The following is a 25,241-nucleotide window of genomic DNA, read 5'->3' on the forward strand; positions in this document are numbered from 1 at the left end:
CAGAAGTTTGGGGGAGGATCATTGGAAATCCACTGCTTATTTCTGGGCATCTTTCCTGCCTGTGCCGGAGTCCAATAACAACTTTCCCCTCACCCAGCTACTCACCTTCCCACAGGCTCCTCCAAAAGCTGCAGTGGGTTGCTGAAGAGACAGTACTGAAAGGTGCCTCTTTGGCCAGTAGGACCTTTCCTCTGACACGTCCCGCCCACAGGAAGTTGCATCAGAGCGACGGGACGCAGCAGAGGAAAGGTCCCACTGGCCAGAGAGGCAGCTTTCAGCGCTGCCACTGCGGAGACCCACTGCAGCCTTTAGCGGAACTTGGGAGCAAGTGAGGAGCTGGGTGGGAGAGATGCTAGACTCAAACCCGGCTTTCATCTCTTCTTGCCTTCACTGCCATTTTTCCAAGGAGACAGTGTGCCATTCTGTTACGTGGATCTTCAAACAAACCTTACATCAGGATGGCCCTGTGACCCATGGCCCATGTGAAAATATATATTTTTAAGAAATGTGAATTATTTAAAATTGATTATCTTTGGCTGTTTTAGTTAAGATATCAATTAGTGGGACTGAAGGTTGGAGGTTGCGAGCCTACCTGATATAATTTGAGAAAGAGACCCAGATTGTACCAAGTCTGCGGTGGCTGGAAGTTTAGGACCTGTTCCCTGTTAGAGGCTCCATATATTCACCCAAGGCAAGAGAATAGTGGAATTAGCAGACTATTGGATTTGCCAGGTAATTTTTTGTCCTTCTTTTAAGTATGTTCTAGTAAGGAATACTTTTTTTGAACCATGGAATAAATTTCAAGTGTATGTATGGTACCGGCAGGCCTGCAATAGCTGCTTTATTTTGTGTATATTTGATTTAAATATACATAATTCTTAAAACTGGACCAGTACAATAAAATAAATATTGTATAAAATGAGCAAACTGATGTTTTCTGCTTGCCCACCTCCAACTGGTGCTCCAGTGTTTCTGAGGTTTGGCAAGCTCACAGGAATTGTTACATTGTCTGTCAAATTTTAAGGGAGAGGTTATTTTTTCTTCACATAGCAGACCCCTGACATATGGGGGGGAAACTGGTAATGCTGTTTCCAAATTTTGAGCTGCAATCCTTATTAAAATCTAAAATCATACTTTTTTAGTCATTGAAAATCAGTACACAGATTTTCATAACACACTTTTTCTATATTTTTGCATGTATTGACCTAAATGTTAAGGTGAATACATTTATATAACTTGGGGGGGAGGGGGTGTGAAAAAAAGTGTTTTATAAAAAAAATACTAATCATTATGTTTTGCAAAATATTGGAGAAAAGGAAAAGACAATTGAACAAAATACATATGATCAAATTGTTTAAATCAGAGAAGTTTAAGGGGTATTTTTATACATTGTGAAAATCAAATGTTTTATAACTCAGTAATCCCAGTTTCAGGCATTCCAGTTGATTAAAGCCATTGAACTGGCCTGACCTAGCATGGCTAAGAAAATGACCTTTACAGGGTACATGGTTCAGAGGAAGATAAGCATCCAAAATATATATATTTTTTTCATTTTTCACAGAATGCTGCTTCTTAAAGGATCCTTTCAGGTAATTTGTCAGTCTTATTCTTCAGTAGATATCAGGCTTCATGACACCCCCCCCCCCCCCCACACACACACACACACAGGTGCAGTGTCCCCCCGACAGAGCATCACCTCCAAGCCCCCCCCCCCCCGGGTGCATTCTTCTTACCTGCTGGGGTGCAGGGAGCAGCTGCACAGCTGTTGTCTCCGCTAGCTCCCTGCTCCCTCTGCTGTTACTTCCTATTCCGGGGCAGAGGAAGCAGAGTACCAGTGGAGCCGACAGCCGTGCGGCTGTTCCCAGCACCCCTCCTGCAGCGTGCACCTGGGGCGGACTGCCCCTACCGCCTCGCCCTTGGTATGCCACTGTCTGGAGGGTGCCAAGGTGGTCGGTGGAAATACTCAGTGGCACTATACAATCAGCGAACCACAAAAGGGGAAGGTCCCTCATTGAGTAGTTGTCACAAGTTGGCTCAACTCAAGGGCACATCTGGATCCAGTTAGTGCCACTGAATATCCCTTTCACCAGCACTTATCCAGGTAGGAGCTGCTCCTATGGAAATAAGTGCCTTTGAATATTGACCTCCTGTCTTTTCCCCTACCAAGAAAGGACCTGGGAGCTCATGGCCCCTCAACTCCTTGGAGTCTTCCTGAGTCAGGCCAAGAAGTGGACTAGGTGTTACTCTTCTATTATGAGATAGCGAAGATACTTACGTGCACGACTTCTCACCCGTCGCACGTGTCCCTTCAGTTAAATCAAAAGCATAGAAATAAACAAATAACAACTCAAAAGGGGAGGTGGGCAGGTTTGTGAGAACAATTAGCCTGCTGTCCTCGGAGAATACCTGCTACAAGTAAGTATATTCGCTTTCTCCAAGGACAAGCAGGCTGCTTGTTCTCACGTGTGGGGTATCCCTAGCATCCAGGCTCACTCAAAACAATGAACATTGGTCAACTGGGCCTCGCAACGGTGAGGACATAACATATGTTAACCTGAAGCTATATACAGCTAGCTGAGAGTGCAGCCTGGAACAGAACAAAATGGGCCTAGGGGGGTGGAGTTGGATTCTAAACCCTGAACAGATTCTGCAGCACTGACTGCTCAAACCGACTGTCGTGTCGGGTATCCTGCTGAAGGCAGTAGTGAGCTATGAATGTGTGGACTGATGACCACGTTGCAGCCTTGCAAATCTCTTCAATGGAGGCTGACTTTAAGTGAGCCACCGACGCAGCCATGGCTCTAACATTATGAGCCGTGACATGGCCCTCCAGAGTCAGCCAACTTGGGCATAAGTGAAGGAAATGCAATCTGCTAGCCAATTGGAGGTTGTGCGTTTTCTGATGGTGACTCCCCTCCTGTTGGGATCAAAAGAAACAAACAACTGGGTGGACTGTCTGAAAGGCTTCGTCTGCTCCATGTAAAAGGCCAATGCTCTCTTGCAGTCCAAGGTGTGCAAGCTGCTCTCGCCAGGGTGGGCATGAGGACAGGGAAACAATGTTGGCAAGACAATTGACTGGTTCAGATGGAACTCCGACACCACTTTTCAGCAAGAACTTAGGGTGCGTACGGAGGACTACTCTGTTATGATGAAACTTAGTGTAAGGTGCATCCACTACTAAGGCCTGAAGCTCATTTTTGCAGTGAAGGGCGACTAAAATGATAGCGGGGATGGGACGACTTCCCTATGAAGAAAGACTAAGGAGGCTAGGGCTTTTCAGTTTGGAGAAGAGACGGCTGAGGGGAGACATGATAGAGGCATATAAAATAATGAGTGGAGTGGAACAGGTGGATGTGAAGCGTTTGTTCACGCTTTCCAAAAATACTAGGACTAGGGGGCATGCGATGAAACTACAGTGTAGTAAATTTAAAACAAATCGGAGAAAATTTTTCTTCACCCAACGCATAATTAAACTCTGGAATTCATTGCCGGAGAACGTGGTGAAGGCAGTTAGCTTGGCAGAGTTTAAAAAGGGGTTAGACGGTTTCCTAAAGGACAAGTCCTTAAACCACTACTAAATGGACTTGGGAAAAATCCACAGTTCCAGGAATAACATGTATAGAATGTTTGTACGTTTGGGAAGCTTGCCAGGTGCCCTTGGCCTGGATTGGCTGCTGTCATGGACAGGATGCTGGGCTCGATGGACCCTTGGTCTTTTCCCAGTGTGGCATTACTTATGTACTTATGACCCTACAAGCTGAAGTAACAGCCACCAAGAAAATGACCTTCCAGGTCAAGTACTTCAGATGGCAGGAATTCAGTGGCTCAAAAGGAGTTTTCATCAGCTGGGTGAGAATGACGTTGAGATCCCATGACACTGGTGGAGGTTTGACAGGGGGCTTTGACAAAAGCAAACCTCTTATGAAGCAAACAACTAAAGGCTGTCCAGAGATAGGCTTACCCTCTACACGTTGATGACAAGCACTAATCACACTGAGATGAACCCTTACAGAGTTGGTCTTTAGACCAGACTCTGATAAGTGTAGAAGGTATTCAAGCAGGGTCTGTGTAGGGCAGGAAAGGGCATCTAGGGCCTTGTTGTCACACCAGACAGCAAACCTCCTCCATTTGAAAGAGTATCACCTTTTCGTGGAATCTTTCCTGGAAGCAAGCAAGACTCGGGCGACACCCTGTGAAAGACCCAAGGAGGCGAATTCTAAGCTCTCAACATCCAGGCTGTCAGAGCCAGAGACTGGAGGTTGGGATGCAGAACCGACTCCTCGTTCTGGGTTATGAGGGTTGGAAAACACTCCAATCTCCATGGTTCTTCGGAGGACAACTCCAGAAGAAGAGGGAACCAAATCTGATGTGGCCAGAAAGGAACAATCAGGATCATGGTTCCACAGTCTTGCTTGAGTTTCAGCAAAGTCTTCCCTACCAGAGGTATGGGAGAATACGCATACAGAAGGCCTGTTCCCCATTGTAGGAGAAAGGTATCTGATGCTAGTCTGTCGTGGGCCTGAAGCCTGGAACAGAACTGAGGGACCTTGTGATTGATCTGAGTGGCAAAAAGATCCACCGAGGGGGTGCCCCATGCTCGGAAGATCTTGCGGGCGACGCCCATATTCAATGACCACTCATGATGTTGCATTACCCTGCTCAGCCTGTCGGCCAGACTGTTGTTTATGCCTGCCAGATAAGTGGCTTGGAGAAACATGCCGTGACGGCATGCCCAAAGCTACATCTGGATGGCTTCCTGACACAGTGGGGTCGGTGGAACAACCAATGGCAGAATCTGCTGAGGTTCGGGAGCAGGTACCGGGCTGCCAGGAGACTGATGCATCGGCACCTCATGTATAGAGGGGGAGCGGTCCTCTCGGCACTGACGTTTTTCGTGTTCCAAATCCTTCGATGCCCCGGACCTCCCGGCACTGTGTGTCGAAGGAGAACGATGACAGTGCTTCTTCACCTTCGCTCAACGCCTGTCATCGAGACTCCTCGGTACCGATGAAGAGGATGTGGAATCCTCACGTCTCCTCGGGGCCGGGTCCGACGAAGGTCAGTCCCGGGGACCCTGCATAACAGGAGGACTCGAGGCAGGTGGAGACCCACTCGACACCTCGCTGCTCCAAGCGCGAGTTGGTCTCTCAGCAGCCATTACCTCTCCTCCCGACATCGATGCTTCCCTCGATGTCGACGCTGCTGACCTCAGTACTAATGTCAATGTTGACGTCGAAGGACCGGACCGAGCCCCAAAAGGTTTTTCTCATTGGGCTTCTCGAGACGCTTGAATCTGTTTCTTCATATGAAGACACAGGCTACAGTCGGCTGCGCTATGGTTGGGCTCAAGGCACTGGATACACCATGTGTGAGTATCGGTACCTGAGATGGTCCGGTTGCGCTGAGTACAACGTTTCAAGCCGCTGGGTGTCTTCGATGACATGGAAGGAAAAACGGTTTCGGTGAAATCAAAAGACGCGATTGTGCCTATTAAAAGAGAAAAGGGCACAAAACTAGGGAAGAACCCGACGGCGAAGCCTAAAGGCCAGCCACGTTGAAAAAACAAAGAAAACTTTAAAAGGAGGAAAAATCCTAAGGAAACTATCCTGCTTATAATCGAACGAGAAAAACGCCCAAGTTCCGACCTAAATCGGGAGATGGACGTTTATCTCACAAAAACGAATAAAGCGGTATAATCGAAAGCCAATTTTTGGACGTTTTCAACTGCAATCCGTCGCGGATGCGGACAAAGTTGATGGGGGCGTGTCAGAGGTGTGGCGAAGGCGGAACTGGGGCGTGGTTATCTGCCGAACAGAGATGGGCGCATTTCACCGATAATGGGAAAAAAGTATGCGTTTTTAGCTAGAATTTAGGACACTTTTCCTGGACCCTGTTTTTTCACGAATAAGGCCCCAAAAAGTGCCCTAAATGACCAGATGACCACTGGAGGGAATCGGGGATGACCTCCCCTGACTCCCCCAGTGGTCACTAACCCCCTCCCACCACAAAAAATGAAGTTTCTCAACTTTATTTTCACCCTCAAATGTCATACCCAGCTCCCTGACAGCAGTATGCAGGTCACTGGAGGAGTTGTTAGGGGGTGCAGTGGACTTCAGGCAGGTGGACCCAGGCCCATCCCCCCTACCTGTTACAATTGTGCTGCTTAATGCTTATTAGTCGTCCAACCCCCCCAAACCCACTGTACCCACATGTAGGTGCCCCCCTTCACTCCTTAGGGCTATAGTAATGGTGTAGACTTGTGGGCAGTGGGTTTTGAGGGGGATTTGGGGGGCTCAACACACAAGGGAAGGGTGCTATGCACCTGGGAGCTCTTTTACCTTTTTGTTTGGTTTTGTAAAAGTGCCCCCTAGGGTGCCCGTTTGATGTCCTGGCATGTGAGGGGGACCAGTGCACTACGAATCCTGGCCCCTCCCACGAACAAATGCCTTGGATTTATTCGTTTTTGAGCTGGGCGCTTTCATTTTCCATTATCGCTGAAAAACAAAAACGCCCAGCTCACACATTGTTGAATAAAACATGGGCGTCTATTTTTTCCCAAAATACGGTTCGGTCCGCCCCTTCACGGACCCGTTCTTGGAGATAAACGCCCATGGAGATAGGCGTTTTCGTTCAATTATGCCCCTCTATGGGTACTCTTTTAAAAAAAAAAAAAAAAAAATTAAGAAAAATAAGCAAGAAACTCGCGAAGACTCTTTCCTGGGCCTCAAAGAGGAGTGCACCTGAATGCGGAGAAAAGAAAACTCAAGGGACACGCTCACGTGATGGGCGGGAAGTCATCCACGGGGTACAAATTATATCGTAGTGATAGGGTGAATCGGATTGGTGGAGGGGTAGCATTGTATATTAACGAGAGCCTTGAATCAAATAGATTGAAAATTCTGCAGGAAACAAAACACTCCTTGGAATCACTGTGGATTGAAATTCCATGTGCAAAGGGGAAAAGGATAGTGATAGGAGTGTACTACCGTCCGCCTGGCCAGGACGAACAGACGGATGCGGAAATGTTAAAGGAAATCAGGGACGCAAACAAACTGGGCAACACAATAATAATGGGGGATTTCAATTACCCGCATATAGACTGGGTTAATGTAACATCTGTACACGCAAGGGACATAAGATTTCTTGATGAAATCAAGGACAGCTTCATGGAACAGCTAGTTCAGGAGCCGACAAGAGAAGGAAAAATACTAGACTTAGTCCTTAGTGGTGCTCATGATCTAGTGCAGGGGGTAACGATACGAGGGCCGCTTGATAACAGTGATCATAATATGATCGGTTTTGATATTGGCATTGAAGGAAGTGAAACTAGGAAATCAAGTACGCTAGCGTTTAACTATAGAAAAGGTGATTACGACAAAATGAGAAAAATGGTGAAAAAAAGACTGAAAGGAGCAGTTCGCAGAGTAATAAACTTGCATCAGGCGTGGATGCTGTTTAAAAACACCATCCTGGAGGTTCAGGACAAATATATTCCACGTATTAGAAAAAAGGGAAAAAAGACTAAACGTCAGCCGGCGTGGCTAAACAGTAAGATAAAGGAAATCATTAGAGCCAAAAAACAATCCTTCAGAAAGTGGAGAAGAGAACCAACTGAAAGTAACAGGATAGATCATAAGGAATGCCAAGCCAAATGCAAAGCGGAGATAAGGAGGGCAAAAAAGGACTTTGAGAAGAAATTAGCGTTGGAAGCAAAAATACATAATAAAAATTTTTTTAGATACATTAAAAGCAGGAAACCGGCCAAAGAGTCGGTTGGGCCGCTGGACGAAAATGGTGTTAAAGGGGCGATCAAGGAGGACAAAGCCGTAGCGGAGAAATTAAATGAATTCTTTGCTTCGGTCTTCACCGAGGAGGATTTGGGGGGGACACCGGTGCCGGAAAGAATATTTGATGCGGGGGAGTCGGAGAAACTAAACAAATTCTCTGTAACCTTGGCGGATGTAATGGGTCAGTTCAGCAAGCTGAAGAGTAGTAAATCACCGGGACCTGATGGTATTCATCCCAGAGTATTAATAAAACTAAAAAATGAACTTGCGGAGCTACTGTTAGAAATATGCAATCTGTCCCTAAAGTCGAGTGTAGTACCGGAAGACTGGAGGGTAGCCAATGTTACTCCGATTTTTAAGAAGGGTTCCAGAGGAGATCCGGGAAATTATAGACCGGTGAGTCTGACGTCGGTGCCGGGCAAGATGGTGGAGGCTATTATTAAGAATAAAATTGCAGAGCATATACAAAAACATGGACTGATGAGACAAAGTCAGCACGGATTTAGTGAAGGGAAGTCTTGCCTCACCAATCTAATGCATTTTTTTGAGGGGGTAAGCAAACATGTGGACAATGGGGAGCCGGTTGATATTGTATATCTGGATTTTCAGAAGGCGTTTGACAAAGTGCCGCACGAAAGACTCCTGAAGAAATTGCAGAGTCATGGAATCGGAGGTAGGGTATTATTATGGATTAAGAACTGGTTGAAAGATAGGAAGCAGAGAGTAGGATTGCGTGGCCAGTATTCTCAGTGGAGGAGGGTAGTTAGTGGGGTCCCGCAGGGGTCTGTGCTGGGTCCGTTGCTTTTTAATGTATTTATAAATGACCTAGAGATGGGAATAACTAGTGAGGTAATTAAATTCGCCGATGACACAAAATTATTCAGGGTCGTCAAGTCGCAGGAGGAATGTGAACGATTACAGGAGGACCTTGCGAGACTGGGAGATTGGGCGTGCAAGTGGCAGATGAAGTTCAATGTTGACAAGTGCAAAGTGATGCATGTGGGTAAGAGGAACCCGAATTATAGCTACGTCTTGCAAGGTTCCGCGTTAGGAGTTACGGATCAAGAAAGGGATCTGGGTGTCGTCGTCGATGATACGCTGAAACCTTCTGCTCAGTGTGCTGCTGCGGCTAGGAAAGCGAATAGAATGTTGGGTGTTATTAGGAAGGGTATGGAGTCCAGGTGTGCGGATGTTATAATGCCGTTGTATCGCTCCATGGTGCGACCGCACCTGGAGTATTGTGTTCAGTACTGGTCTCCGTATCTCAAAAAAGATATAGTAGAATTGGAAAAGGTACAGCGAAGGGCGACGAAAATGATAGTGGGGATGGGACGACTTTCCTATGAAGGGAGGCTGAGAAGGCTAGGGCTTTTCAGCTTGGAGAAGAGACGGCTGAGGGGAGATATGATAGAAGTGTATAAAATAATGAGTGGAATGGATTGGATGGATGTGAAGCGACTGTTCACGCTATCCAAAAATACTAGGACTAGAGGGCATGAGTTGAAGCTACAGTGTGGTAAATTTAAAACGAATCGGAGAAAATTTTTCTTCACCCAACGTGTAATTAGACTCTGGAATTCGTTGCCGGAGAATGTGGTACGGGCGGTTAGCTTGACGGAGTTTAAAAAGGGGTTAGATAGATTCCTAAAGGACAAGTCCATAGACCGCTATTAAATGGACTTGGAAAAATTCCGCATTTTTAGGTATAACTTGTCTGGAATGTTTTTACGTTTGGGGAGCGTGCCAGGTGCCCTTGACCTGGATTGTCCACTGTCGGTGACAGGATGCTGGGCTAGATGGACCTTTGGTCTTTCCCAGTATGGCACTACTTATGTACTTATGTACTTATGCTGTATGCACACCAGAACATTCTGCAAACTTTTTAATATTTTGCTTGCAAAATGCTGGTTCCTGGGCCGACGCGGACGTCGACCCACATGTGAGAACAATCAGCCTGCTTGTCCTCGGAGAAGAATTCTTAACAGTATAACCAAGCTTTCAAAAACAGAACTAGAAAAAAGTATAAACAGATATAATGATAATAATTAACGTCAGGATTCTAATGTAAACTGACTGAAGATAGGATCAGGCACTCAAAAAATTGCACTATGAGTCTAACCAGAATTTAGTTCAAAACTGAACCTCTCTAAAGGAGTCAAAGCAAATGAAAGTTGCTCCTTAAAGACTCCAGCTACTCACAGAACCAGCTCATAAATCATTTTCCTATTCTATTCAGGGTATTTATATCCCGCTAAAATCAATAAATAGCCTAAGTGGGTTACATAAGTATAAAACATAAACTGGAGAGTTAGGAAAGCTAACAAAAATTAGTCATCAAGTATTTATCAAAGAGATAAGTTTTCAGTCCCTTGCGGAAATGTAAATAACTCAAGATCATACGAACTTGTACAGGTATGGAATTCCACAACTTACTAGCCTGAAAAGAACTGTCATGGATTCTATTATAATGAATTTTCCTAACAGATGGAAACCCAAACAATAAAGTAGACTAGAAACTAGATCTCCTTCGCAATGCTGGATAAGCTATCGACTGCGGAAGCAAAGAGGAACAATTCCCCTGCAATAAGTGAAACATAATACATTTTTCTAGTGAAACACCCCCCCCCCCCCCCAAGACAGTGTGATGTTACATGATACAAATACTTTAAAAAAACCTGATTAGTTGGGTGAGATTTGATGATTCTTTACATTTCTTTGAAGGGCTGAACAAACATGTGGATAAAGGTGAGCCGGTCGATATTGTGTATCTGGATTTTCAAAAGGCGTTTGACAAAGTACCTCATGAAAGACTCCAGAGGAAATTGGAGAGTCATGGGATAGGAGGTAGTGTCCTATTGCGGATTAAAAACTGGTTAAGAGATAGAAAACAGAGAGTATGGTTAAACGGACAGTATTCTCAATGGAGAAGGGTAGATAGTGGGGTTCCACAGGGGTCTGTGTTGGGACTGCTGCTTTTTAACATAAATGATCTAGATATGGGAATAACTTATTAGCAATGAAGGAAGGAAAGTAGGATAGCTGAACATGGACTTTACACTATTTTATTTATTTGGATTTTGCTCACACCTTTTTTAGTAATAGCTCAAGATCAGGGCCGTGCTAACCTAGTAAGCGAGGTAAGCATGGCAGGGGGGCGCTTCCCTCTGGGGGGCACCGCCACACCATGCTCACCTCGCTCGCCCACCCGCAACATCCCTTTTCTTTTTTTTTCTTTTTAAATTTACCTCCGTGGTGGCGGTTCCGGCAGCACAGTGTCAGGGAAGGAGGCGGCACTCCCGTCTCTAGCCTTCCCTTTGCTGTGTTCCGCCTTCTTCTGACGTCAAGGATGACGTCAGAAGAAGGCGGAACACAGCGAAGGGAAGGCTAGACGTCGGGAGTGCCGCCTCCTTCCCTGACGCTGCGCTGCCGGAACTGCCACGGAGGTAAATTTAAAAATAAAAAAATAATAAAAGGGATGTTGGGGGGGAGAGAAGAGGGTGGGCAGTTGAACAATGGGAGCGGGAGGGCAGGGGAGAAACGACAGCATGGATGCGAAGGGGGGGGAGAAGAGGGCGGGCCAGGCTGGAACATGGGAGAGAGAGGAGCATGGATGCGAGGGAGGGGCATGGAAGGGAGAGAGGGGAATTGCTGGAAAAGGATGAATGGAGGGGGCAGGGGACAGAGGAGCATGGATGGGCATGGATTGGGAAGGCAGGGCTCAGGGAGATAGGGGAATTGCTGGAAAGGGATGAATGGAGGGGGCAGGGGACAGAGGAGCATGGATGGGCATGGATTGGGAGGGCAGGGCTCAGGGAGAGAGGGGAATTGCTGGAAAAGGATGAATGGAGGGGGCAGGGGACAGAGGAGCATGGATGGGCATAGATTGGGAGGGCAGGGCTCAGGGAGAGAGGGGAATTGCTGGAAAGGGATGAATGGAGGGGGCAGGGGACAGAGGAGCATGGATGGGCATGGATTGGGAGGGCAGGGCTCAGGGAGAGAGGGGAATTGCTGGAAAGGATGAATGGAGGGGGCAGGGTACAGAAGAGCATGGATGGGCATGGATTGGGAGGGCAGGGCTCAGGGAGAGAGGGGAATTGCTGGAAAGGGATGAATGGAGGGGGCAGGAGACAGAGGAGCATGGATGGGCATGGATTGGGAGGGCAGGGCTCAGGGAGAGAGGAGAAATTGCTGGACATAGAGGGGAGGGAAGAGAGATGAAGGAGATGAAATGAGGGAAAAGGAAGAGAGGAGAAAAACTGCACATGGATGAAGAAAATAGGCAGAAGCTGAGGACCAGAAATGAAGAAGAAAGGAGGAAAGGAAAGAAATAAATGGAAAGGAAGCCCTGGAAACGGAGTTAAGAGGACAGATAGCAGCAGAATCAGATACTGGGCCAGCATGATCAGAAAAAGAAAGTCACCAGACAACAAAGGTAGAAAAAAAATCATTTTATTTTCATTTTAGTGTTTGGAATATGTCCACTTTGAGAATTTACATCTATCTTATTTTGCAATGTATAGCAATTTCTTTCTAAGAATATTGCTGACAATTCCTGTCAGTGTGGCAAGTGGTGAGCGATCATTTTCACGGGGGGGGGGGGGGGGGGGGGCCGCGCCGCCGCCGCCAACTGATAGTCTGCAGGGGGGCGCCAGAGACCCTAGGCACGGCCCTGCTCAAGATGAGTTACATTCAGCTAGAGTGGGTATTTCTCTGTCCCTGGAGGGTTCGTAATCTAATTTTGTATGTAAGGCAATGGAGGGTGAAGTGATTTGCCCAAGATCACAAGAAGCAGCAGGTGGATTTAAACTAGCCACCGCTGGATGTCAGGACTGCTACTCTAACCACTAGGCTACTCCTCTTCTCCTTAGTATGGGCCAATAAAATGAATGAAGTTTCTCTGATGCAGGGTTGCTGCCCTGGAACATGGGGAAGTGGAGGAACATTTTGCTATATTAGATATGAAATAACTGAATATTTGTATGAAGTGTTTCATTGTGAAATAATTGTTATTGAAATAGTATTGAAATGGATCGATGATTGAATTTTATAGAACTGACACGTGGAAGGGCATTTTCAATATGACATCTAAATTCAATTTTGGATATTTTGTGAAAAACGTCCAAACATTCAGTAACGAACATGGCCATTTTCAAACCAGAAAAACACCCAACTTTTTGTTTTGAAAATGGCCATTTGCTAGATGTTTTTGTGCTCAGTGCATCTATTAGTTAGCACCATTTTTGAAAAAAAAAATCCACGGGAAAAACACACAAAAACAAGCCACTGGGATATAAGCGTGGACTGACAGTGATCTGGGCACTCAGGCAAAAAGAATGATTGACTCCTAACCACTTATCAAAAGGATTAAACTAAATAGAGGTTAGAGCACAGTGGACCCTCTACTGTTGTGAGCCCTCGGGCACTGCCCTATTGTCCCAATGGTCAGTCCATGGCTGTGGGGCCAGCATTCTTAGTATAGACTGGCCACAGACATCCTAGCAGAGTAGCAGTGTACCTAGGAGGCACTGCAGTTGACTTCACATAAAAGTCCCAGGTACACATCTCACCATTACCCCTTTATATTGTATTGTGAGCCCTACAAAACCCACCAAAAACTGACTGTACCCAACTGTATACCGCTACAATAGCCCTTATGCCTGCAGGTGTCACCTATATATAGGTACAGTAGGTTTTTGGTGAGGTTTGGAGGGCTCATACATTCCACCACAAGTGTACCAGTTAGAGTGGGATATGGGCCTGGGTTCTCTTCTCTACAGTGCACTGCACCACTGGCTACTCCAGGGACCCGCTTGCTGCTCTAATAGGACTGGCCATAACATCTAAAGCTGTCATAGAGGCTGGCACATACTGTTTCTTTCACATCTTTGATGATGGAAGGTGGTCAGTGACCACTGAGGAAGTAAGGAAGGTCATGCCTTAATCCCTCCAGTGGTAATCTTTTCATTTAGGGCACCTTTTTGTGAATTAGGTGTGACTGGAACAGGTGGAGACCAAAACATCTACCTTTCAGCCCAAGATGTTTTTGCTTTGTTCCATTATGGCAGAAAAATGTCCAAGTTTTGGGGATGCCCAAATCCTGTCCCCAACATGCCCCCTTGTGATTTGGACATACTGCAGAGAAAAAACATCTCAAATTTGAGTTCGGAAAATCATGATTGGACTTTTTTGTAGAAAAACATCCAAATGCTATTTTATGCCATTTGGGGACATTTTTCTTTTTTGAAAATGAACTCCATTGCATATAATTCAATTTTTTTTTTTGCATTTTAAGGTGAGCACTCTGATGGTCTTTATAAATGAAATATTGTTTCAGAAATATGTCCTTGTTTTTTTGATATGGGAATGAGATTATATGATATAAGGATTTGATACTATGCTCTCATAATATGGACCCTGGTCTGATATCTCTTTACAAAACAGCCACAACATATATGTCTATGTGCCTTCACAGCTTAGGCACCTTGTTACAAAATTACCCTCCAACAAGACTTAGGAAGTCTATTTTTTTTTTATTTATTCAACAGGGGCCACTGCTGGCCTAATTATATATATTACAATAAGAAATCTGATCACCTCTGTGGAAAGACACAGCTCTTAGCCAAATGAGTTATAAGGATATGGAAAGCAGCTGCCCTACTCTTGGACAGTCTGTACAGAGGAGCCTGGTGCCCCTGTCCATATTACTTTCCCAAGTGAAAAACTATCTCTGCATATATCAGTGTCACCAAGCTCCTCAAGACATGCAAACTACATCAGAAAAAAACTTGCATTGTAGGGTATACTTGACACCAAGTTTTACAAAGCTGCACTAGTTTTCAGGTATAATATTCTCATATAAATGTCACATGATATGAAAGACTATTTCAGTAATGTGAGACTGTGCCATTCAGAAGTACTTGCTTTGACCGCTTTGAGCCAATGCAGTATACATTTGATATCATCAATGAAACAACGGTTCTTTAATCCTGGGTATATCTTTGTTTATTTTGCAATGATACATGTCACATTAGGAACATAAGCAGAACCACAGGACAGAAGAACTGTCTGAAAAGAAGAAACATGGAGCATTTATGCACTTGGGTAATGGAGATGCACAGCAGAATCCAGAGAAATCATAATGAATGCAAGCAAGGGTTAGATGAGGTACTGGGTACTGGAGTATGTCAACCTGTAAAGCAACTAAATCCATTCTGTATCCAGACGGAAAACAAAAATCATATTTTGGAGAAGATACTAGTCACCATTAGGTCATCCAAACATTTGCTTTTCCCAGATCTTAAGCCTGAAGCAGATAAAGGTGAACTGGTCAATATTGTGTATCTGGATTTTCAAAAGGCAATTTGACAAAGTACCTCATGAAAGACTCCAGAGGAAATTAGAAAGTCATGGGATAGAAGGTAATGTTCTATTATGGATTAAAAACTGCAGAGAGTAGGGTTAAATGGTCAGTATTCTCAGTGGAGAAGGGTAGATACTGGGGTTCCCCAGGGGTCTGTGCTGGGATTGCTGATTTTTAACATATTTATAATAAACTAGCAATAGGAATAATGGGTGAGCTAATTAAATTTGCTGATTATACAAACTTATTCAAAGTTGTTAAATTGCAAGAGAATTGTGAAAAACTGCAAGAGGTCCTTACAAGACTGGGAGAGTGGGCATCCAAATGGCAAATGACGTTTAATGTGAGCAAGTGCAAAGTGATGCATGTGGGAAAGAGGAACCTGAACTAAAGCTAAAGCTATGTGATGCAAGGTTCCATATTAGGAGTCACTACATCACTCAGGAAAAGGATCTAGGTGTTGTCGTTGATGATACATGGAAACCCTCTTCTTAGTGTGCAGCGGCGCTAATAATAGCAAACAGATGTTAAGAATTATTAGGAAAGTAATGGAAAACAAAAACGAGGACATTATAATGCCTTTGTATCGCTCCATGCTGTGACTGCACCTCGAATACTGCGTGCAATTCTGGTCACTGCATCTCAAAAAAGATATAGTGGAATTAGAAAAGGTACAGAGAAGGGCAACAAAAATGATGGGATGCGACAACTTCCCTATGAGTAAAGGCTAAAGTGGCTAGGGCTCTTCAGTTTGGAGAAGGCTGAGGGGAGATATGATAGAGGTCTATAAAATACTGAGTGGAGTGGAATGGCTAGACATTAATCACTTGTTTACTCTTTCCAAAAACACTAAGGCCAGGGGGCATGCAACAAATCGGATAAAGTATTTCTTCATTCAACGTGTAATTAAACTCTGGAATTTGTTGCCAGAGAATGTGGTAAAAGTAGTTAGATTAGCAGGGTTTTAAAAAGTTTAAATACTTTTCTAAAGTCCATAAACCATTACGAAGATGGATTTGGGAAAATCCACTTCTAGGAGATGTAGCATAAAATTTGTTTTACTATTTTGGAATCTTGCCAGGTACTTGTGACCTGGATTGGCCAGCATTGGAAGCAGGGTACTGGGCTTGATGGACCTTTGGTCTGTCCAAGTATGGCAACGCTTATGTTCTTAAGTGAGCATAACAGAAAACAACTTAATACATGTTCAGTTTTTGCACGCATTTAAACATTTGAATAAGACATGGGTGAATCTCAGTTTGTCATCAGAATCAGCTTCCTCCTATTTGAATTCAGCTTATTTTCCACAATTTCAGATTGGCTTGGATTTCTGCAAAGATTCACAGAGCACAGAGAAAGAGAAAATTCCAGTAGGTACAAAAATGTATGTATCTAACCTATTTCAAAAATTAGCACCCTTTACCCATACTCTCTTCAAGTATGACGTGGTCCCTAGGTGGTACAGCATAAATGCATTGGAAGGGTTGTGCTAAAGCAATCAAAGTTTTATTATGCATTGGTTCCATAGGAAGTGGTTTTCCTGTAGTCCCTGCTGGGACAAAATGCTCATGCACTTTTTTTTTTCTTACCCAGGGCTTTGCACGAATTGTTTCTATGCACCTTCCCTCCATGGGTACAATTTTACTTGAAAAGTAAATGAAAGGTGTGAATATGTTATCTGCTCATTAACTTTTCTTTCTGTGACCTAAATGTATCCCCAGTAAAAAGCCCTCTGAAATGTGACTTAAAGTTCACATGATGTGGAGCAAAGCCTGAATGCTTAGCTACATTGAAGGAAACGTCTGGACCAATGGAAGAGGGTAACCCAATGCCCTTACTATAATAAATCAGGGCTTCCTTGTGTCAATAGAAAGCAGAATAGCTCACTAAGAAATCTGTACAGCAAACTCCTTGATGAAAAGCCTCCCTTCAAGATTCCGAAGCAGAAGATTGGCCAGGAAAAGAGATTCCCTGGTCCTGTTAAAGCCATGTTTCTTGATTTCTCTCCAATAGCAGTGCTGTACCAAAGAGCATCACAACAGACAGATGAAACAGTGCATCAGTGAGGTCAAAACTCTTTACTTTAGCTAATCTTTGGTCATGATTTTCTAGTCAGTCTCCGTCCCCTGACATACACAAACACAGCGAGAAGAAGTGCTTTGCAAAACCTACACTGGGGTATTTTATTCCTGTCTGTTGTGAACCTACAGGAACACCAAGGTGGGTCTACATCTCTCTTCCTTAAGTCAGTGGATGGACTTTCTCCTTCCTGTCCTCTGGCTGCAAATAGGGTACAGAATTAGCAGAAAGTCAAACTATTGAGACATGAGTCCTATAATATCACAGCTCCTGCAGGGTCGCCAAGAGGGGAGGCAGGGGGCCCAAAATTCCCCAAGCCCATTGCGGGGGTCTCTCTCTTTCTTTCTCTTTCCTGCTCCTGACGGGATCCGGGTGAACGCGTCCCGACAGGTGCAGGAGAGAGAAAACTCTGGCACTGGGCCCCCCTTGGAGGCGAGGAGCACCCGAAGGAGCAGACACTGCAGGTCTTCCTCCAGCGCTGCTCTTCACTCTGCCCATTGCTTGCCAAACGGCTGCTTTTGCTCTCAGGCTGCACATGGTCGGTTTTGAAAATGAGCATGAGCTGAGAGAAAAAGCAGCCGCAGGGGCAGGCAATCAGCAGAGTGGAAAGAGCGGTGGAGAAAGACCTCTTCTGCTGGCGGGGACTCAGGATCCCCACCAGTCAAGGTATTTGAATTGCAATTGCGGCAGCGGCAATGATCGGGGGGGGGGGCGTGGAAGGCAGCAGGGGCGACAATCTTGGGAAGGTGCTAGCCCTGTCCCGGGCCCGGCGGCGGCGGCCCTGCCCCGGGCCTGGCTCAGTCTCTCGGCGGCCCTGAGCTCCTAACGCGAACCCATTCAGAGCTGAGATCCGCCTGAAGTGTGTACATTCTAATGTTTGGCAAGTTTGGTTTCTGATTCACAAGCTTTGTAACTTAAGCAGTATTGTATCACACAACCTGCTTCAATGAATTACTTTTATTACTAAACTCTAAAAAAAATTAGCTTTTTTTTTCTTTTTCACATCTTAACTGTAAACCTAGATGTAATATGTGAGGCCTGATAAAAGTTACTAAACATGCAAAGTGCTGGACAGACCCATGATGCACAAAATGATTAAAGGTCAAGATTCAAAGGATTTAGAGGTGTATTTTCAAAGCACTTAGACTTGCAAAGTTAAGTGAAGGGGCATTTTTGATATGACGTCAAAGTCGGACTTTGGACGTTTTGCGCTAAAAGTACCAAATTCGAATAGCAAATGTAACCATTTTCGAAAAAGCAAAATGTCTCTCTTTTTTTGCTAAAATACCATTTTTAACAAGGTTTTGTGCTCTGTATGTTTATCTTTTCAGTCCAGTTTTGAAAAACAAAACAAAACACACAAGTGCAAAATGTAGAAAATCAAGTTATTGGGATGTAGGAGGGGCCAGCATTTTTAGCAGACTGATTCCTAGAACATCCCAGGAGATCAATGGGGCACCCTAGGGGACACTTCTGTGGGCTTCATATAAAATGCTCCTAGGTACACATCTCACCGTTGCTCCCTTATCTTATCTGCTGTGCCCTACAAAACCCATCCAACACCCACTGCTCCCAACTGTACATCACTACAATAGCCCTTATGGCTGAAGGGGGCACCTATATGTGGATATAGTGATTTTCTGGTAAGTTTTGGAGGGCTCACCGTTTCCACCACAAGTGTAACAGGTAGGGGGAGGTATGGGCCTGGGTCCACCTGTCTACAGTGCACCGTACTCACCACTACACTATTCCAGGGACCTGCATACTGCTCTAATGGACCTGGCTATAACATCTGAGGCTATCATAGAAACTGGTACTATTTTTACTCAAATTGTTTTGGGTGGGGGTGGGAGGAGGTCAGTGACCACTTGGGGGGGGGGAGTAAGGGGGGTCATCTCTGATTCCCTCCAGTGGTCATTTAGGGCACCGTTTTGTACCTTATTCATTCTGAAAACAGGTCTGGACCAAAAACGTTGAAGTTTTCAATCTAGATGTTTTCGTTTTGTTCCATTATGGCTGTAAAACATATGTGTTGGGCGTGGTCTGGGTGGGACTTGGAGGGCTAAAAGTACAGACATCCATTCCCCATGAAGAAGAGAAAGAAATATCCATATCCATAAAGGTTGACATTGGGAATTAGACCTGCTACCTTAAACATCCAGGGGACCGTTGCTGGAATGGTCAGTAACTATGTGCACGTAACCTGTGTTAATTGTAAAACATTATACATGGTAGATGAAAAAGCCTGTGTGGTACAGGGAGTGTGCCCAGCATCTGCCCTGCATATACTGCACAGGGTGGGTAGAGCCCCCATAACCCCTCCACACACACACACACTATGGTGGTACACTCTTAATGCCAGGTCCCCATTCTGCCCCCTCCTGGAAGGTCCAAAGCCCTGTCTATCCCCAAGAGTACCTGATCTCCCTCCCAATCCCCCCCACCAACAGTTCTCATCCTCCACCTGACCAATCCCAATTCCAATCCTCCTCCTACTCCCCAATTGATTTCCAATTCCTCTACATAAAACCACACCCTGGATCCCAGCGTCTCTGCTTTCTAGCAGTGCTGGAAGGCAGAGGTGCCATCTTTACTCCTGGTGCCATCCTAGGCATTGGTGGAGGGGAACTGGGGATTAGGATTCAATGGGGGTGCCAAAGGAAGATCAGAACTGGGGGAGGTCGAGAGGGGGATCAGAACTCAGGAGGGCAAGAGTGGATCAGAATTGTTGGTGGAGGTGTGGGGGAAGGGAATAAGGTACTCTTGGGGGGGGGGGGGTGTTAGGTGACAGAATGGGCTGTTATGAATGTTTATGTTACTACTTCACAACATAGACATTCATCTGCTGTGAAAGGGACATCCATATGCCAGCTTTTTGGCCGTCCATATTCTAGACGGGTTTTTATTTTCTTTTCTAAAATGGACATTCCTGCTGCATGTAGCTGGCCACAGACATCCATTTCACTGCGTATTTTTAGAACAGGCTCTACATCTGCAGATCCTATTCTAAAATACCAGGGGTACTTCAGATGTTCAGACCTGGACATCTGACTTCTGATTTAAACATTCTTTCTCCACTACCCCAGTTGCAAACGACTTAAGTACAAATCCATATATGCATCTAGCTTCTCCTACATCAGCACACCAGGGGCGTAGCCACGGGTGGGCCCGAGTGGGCCTGGGCCCACCCAATTTCGGGTCAGGCCCGCCCAGCAGCAAAGTTCCTGACGGTGATTCCAGTCGCAGCGATTCCCACACGCTGCCTGCCAGTGCCGGCTACCGCTCAACAATCTCCTCGCGCTACTAAGCGCTAACCCGGAAGTCTCTCCTCTGCAGGAGAGACTTCCGGGTTAGCGCTTAGTAGCGCGAGGAGATTGTTGAGCGGTAGCCGGCAGGCAGCGTGTGGGAATCGCTGCGACTGGAATCGCCGTCAGGAACTTTGCTGCTGGGCGGGCCTGCAAGGAGGGTGAGATGCTGCAGAGGGGGGGGGGGGGAAGATGTCGCATGGGGGAGGGAAGACGGGGGGGGGGACACAGCAGCTGCACAGGGGGAAGGGAAGATGGAAAGAAAGATGCTGCACAGGGGGGAGGGAAGATGGAAAGATGAGGCTTGGTTGGTGGGTGAGGGAGATGCAGCAAAGGGGTGGAGGGGTGAGGAAGGAAGAAGTCTTGGCTGTGTATGAGGTGGAGGGGAGGGACACATGCTGCATACAGAGGGGATAGGTGGGGAGGGGGAGAAATGGTAGGCATAGGGGTGGAGAGGAGGGAGAAATGGTGGGTATAGTGGTGGAGGGAGGGCGGAGCAGAGAAAATTTTGTGCCCACCCACTTTGGGCTTAGGCCCACCCAAAACTGGCTGTCTGGCTACGCCACTGCAGCACACAACTATGGAATGCACTGCCAAAAGCCTTAAAAGCAATGTGCGACTTAACAGCATTCCGGAAGTTACTAAAGACTAACCTGTTCAAGAAGACATACCATAATGACCCATCATCAATGACCTAACATCTAAACTCTATCAGAACCAATTAAATGAAATTCTCTTCTTCTGATTGCTTCAATCAATTTGCCACCAATGAACATTAATGATTTACCCCCTTATCTCTTATACCGAAATGAACTGTTTATCTAACTTACTTTATATTGTACTTTAACATTTATGAACTTTAATGTAACAGTACTTTGTATTTCTCATGCCGGAAATGGCGATTGCCATTACAGCATAATGTAAGCCACACTGAGCCTGCAAAAAGGTGGGAAAATGTGGGATACAAATGTAACAAATAAATAAATAAATGCCGTTCTACATGTATGTGCTCAGTTTTTCTTGGCATATCAAGCCCATGAAATTTTACTGCAAATTACAAGTCCATTTCAAAATGTTCTCTCATCTTAGACTTCCATGTACCTTGAGCCCTAGTTGTCTTAATAGATTGCTGCTATTAACAAGGCAGAAGAGACTGCAAATGATGCTCCCCCCCCCCCCCCCCCCCCAACTAGCATTTCCTGTCATTTTCTTGCATTTTGAAGGGCCGGTATCTCCAGCGTTTCTTGATAGGCTGACAGTTCTTTAGAAGGATTCACTGCATGAAGCAGTCTAAAACCAGGTTCATTTCAGTCAGCACTTTTTATTCCTAATGAGATATGAGATTCATTCCCACTGTAAGCAGGTTTTTGCTTTAGACTAATACATATTTTAAGTGGATTCCACAGCACTAATTTTCTCCTCAGCCTTAGACACAGCCGCCAAGTGATCCAGGAGCCTTTTGAGCAGTCCTGCTCTTTAACTTACATCCTACAGCAGTACTTATAGTCCCTGGGTCTTCTTCCCATTGAAATCAGTGCTGAAAAGCAGTGTTTCCCAAGTCAGTCCTGGAGTACCCCCTTGCCAATCAGGTTTTCAGGCTATGAATATGCATGAAGAGATCTGCATACAATGAAGGCAGTGTATGCAAATCTATCTCATGCATAGTCATTATGGATATCCTGAAAACCTGACTGGCAAGGGGGTACTCCAAGACCGACTTGGGAAACACTGCTGTAGAGCTCATAATGCACCGGAATATGGTTGTCATTTGTCAGAAATCCAGGTCTATCGTAACATCTCCTTTTTGAAACTGGTTAACTTGACAACTCTGCTTGGAGAACACCGTGTTAAGGGCAAAAAAGGATTGAAGAGCAGCAGCTTCCAGCCCTTCCCCCTTCCCTCAGATCACCATCCTCCCCACCATATAGCCTGCCTTTCAAAGGGAACTCCGGGTGGCTTTCGCTTTAACCCTTTCACACGGTACTGCTCCAACAAACGAGGTCCTCTGAACAGGACTCCCGGGCACCATCCTCCAATTGAAATGTTATATAGGCAGGGCTTTTTTTGAGGGGGTACTTGGGGGTACTGAGTACCGGCACCTTTTCCATTGTCTGCTAAAATTGACCCATGGACCCCAAGTTTTAATGAAAGAGCTCAGGCTCTACACACCAATTCAGTCTTGTCATAGATTCTGTGACTGGTTGCAATGGGCCTGGCTATTATGGGGTGGGTCCCTCAGTTATCACCCCACTCTTGAAGGGTGGCCTAGCATTTGAGTACCGGCACCTTTTTTGCTAGGAAAAATGAACTGTATATAGGTATCCCCGCCATCTAACCTCAAATCCAATGCACTGTTGCAATGCTACAGTTGAACCTGTGGCTGTAAAGCTACACCCCATCACTTTACATCGCCTGTCACAGTTTAAGCGGCTCAAAGCCGGCAATGATGGAGTGTGTCGCTGGAGACTTTTGCATCTTTTTTTTTCACATGCAAATTTCTCCTTGTTCATTTATAGGCGATAGATCTCGCTTTACCTCCCTCACCTTGCAAGCTTCGAAAGGAAACGCAGTGCACTTACCATGTTTGCAGGAGTGCGGAGAGTAGCAGCGCTGTGGATTTGCACAAGCAGGAGCGAGCGGTGCGTTGTCCAGGGTATCGACTCCCTCAGCCCCTCCCCCACAGCCGAAGGCACCGACTACCGAACGTGCTGCTCACAATGGAAGGGACTGTGTGGGGGCGTGACGTCATAGAGGAGGCGGGCACCCGGTGGCTGATCTTGGGGCACAACTGTACCCGTACCAGTACTGCACAGTCCCTCAGGGCTTTGTCTCTGGCGCTTTGGCACAATCTCTCTTCCAAGAGGATTTAGGACAGGAGGCATTAAACACGATTTTCTGACTGTATCCTATGTGATTAATTTCTTTCTTTCTTTCATTCTTTTTTTTTTTTTTTTTTTTTGCAAGCTTCAATGCTTCGGATTCCTATATTTAATGTTGGGATTTATGAAAAATAGAATCTGTTCTCTTGGGAATAATGTGTATATCTATGTTGTGACCAACGAAAACCAACGTATATTTTTATTTTTATTTTTTACTGTACCGGAGCTGGAAAACAGCGAGGTTACATTAGGTGGTGATTCTGAATATCTATTCTACCGCTTTGCTTTGCATATACAGATGCAAATGCTGAATACATTTCTTTTTCTATAAAAATCATAATCAACAAATAAATTGTAGGTGGATTTTTTTTTATCGAACGCTTAGCATGAGTCAAGGAAAGGACAACAGTTCCCTAGAATCTGCTTATAACACAATTGTCTCCCCACAGAGAATCAGGACAGAGTACTTGAAGTACAGCTCCAGCAGTTTTAGGTAAAGCATTAAGAGGGAGATGCATGAAAGTCCCTGGAAACATCCGTCTTCTTTGATGTTCCTTGGTAAAATTTATCGAATTGAAAATATTGACAGCCAGATGCACTAACTCCACGGAAAGAGCCCTTCCCTTACCAATCCCTTAGCGAATCGGTAAAAGATGGGCATGCATGAAGGAAATCGCATGCAAATGAGCTGCTCGCTGTTAGCTTATTTGCACGTGATTTCCTTCCTAAGGAGGGGAAGCCAGTCGGCCAGCTGCGCATGCCAAAGACGGCTTCATACACGTCCTTCACTCAAAAAAAGGATGTCCCTGAAGAGCACTTGGATATTTTTTTCTTCAGATTTTATGGCGTCCTTCTCTTGGACGTGTTTTTCTTACGTGCCCGAAATGACCATGCCGGAGAGAATCGGGGATCGGGACGTGCGAGGACATCCAAATTCTCTCCGGTGGTGGTCATTTCGAGCACCTTAGTCCAGTGGCGTAGCCAGACCTGAGATTTTGGGTGGGCCCAGAGCTAATATGGGTGGGCACTATATATATATATATATATATATATATATATATATATATATATATATATATATATATATAAATAGATAGATAGATAGATAGATAGATAGATAGATAGATAGATAGATAAATTTTAAACTAGGCACTGCAGAGGCCATCCCCACCCAAAAACCCACTAAAATGAGAGAAAGACAACTTTTTAAAAATTAAGCTAGCTTGGCACTATTAAAATTTATTGTTGGGGAATTTTGGGGTGGGGATGGGCTCCTCATTGCCCTAGGCACCGGCACGTCTACCCCCCCCCCCCCCATCCAGAAGCCCACTAGCAGACCACAGCCATCATTTTGATTACAAAAGAATAATCAAAATGCTGGCAGGTCATGGTGGTGGGCTTCAGGGTGGGCTCTTCACTGCAGGGCAAAAAAAGGTATATTTTAATCATTAAATATATACATTTTTTTTGCCGTAGGCAGTGAAGTGCTTACCTCACCCAGAAATTCCACAACATTAAATTTTAATAGTGCCCAGACCCCAGCTAGCCTTAATTAAAAAAAAATGTACATGTTGATTATAATGAAAAAAAAAAAGCATTTACAATTTTATTACCTGCTGGCTGCTGCTGGGCTGGGCTGGGCTGCTGGCAGCAGGCAGCTGCTGCTTACCTTGGCACTGGCAGTAAAGTTATGTAGACAGACACTACTGCTGAAACTTCTGGAGTATCTCTCGCGAACTTCCAGGTCCTCCGAAGCCAATTCCCACGTCCAGGGCCAGGCTGAGGCTCGCCTCGCACAGTGCACGTGCGCACGTCCAGTCATTAGCGCCAC

General features: G+C 45.3%; 1 protein-coding gene across 1 annotated transcript in view; it reads right to left on the minus strand.

The window, feature by feature from the left end:
• The window catches only part of ELOVL2 (ELOVL fatty acid elongase 2), a 196,829-nt gene extending 173,660 nt beyond the window's left edge, over nucleotides 1–23,169 (minus strand). The window contains exon 1 of the mRNA XM_030210995.1: nucleotides 23,111–23,169. Coding sequence (XP_030066855.1) covers nucleotides 23,111–23,113 — 3 coding nt within the window. The 5' untranslated portion in view covers nucleotides 23,114–23,169. The remainder of the gene's footprint in view (nucleotides 1–23,110) is intronic.
• Between the last annotated feature and the right edge of the window lie 2,072 nt (nucleotides 23,170–25,241).

This window comes from Microcaecilia unicolor, chromosome 1 (genome assembly GCF_901765095.1).
Source record: "Microcaecilia unicolor chromosome 1, aMicUni1.1, whole genome shotgun sequence".
Classification (NCBI taxonomy): domain Eukaryota; kingdom Metazoa; phylum Chordata; class Amphibia; order Gymnophiona; family Siphonopidae; genus Microcaecilia; species Microcaecilia unicolor.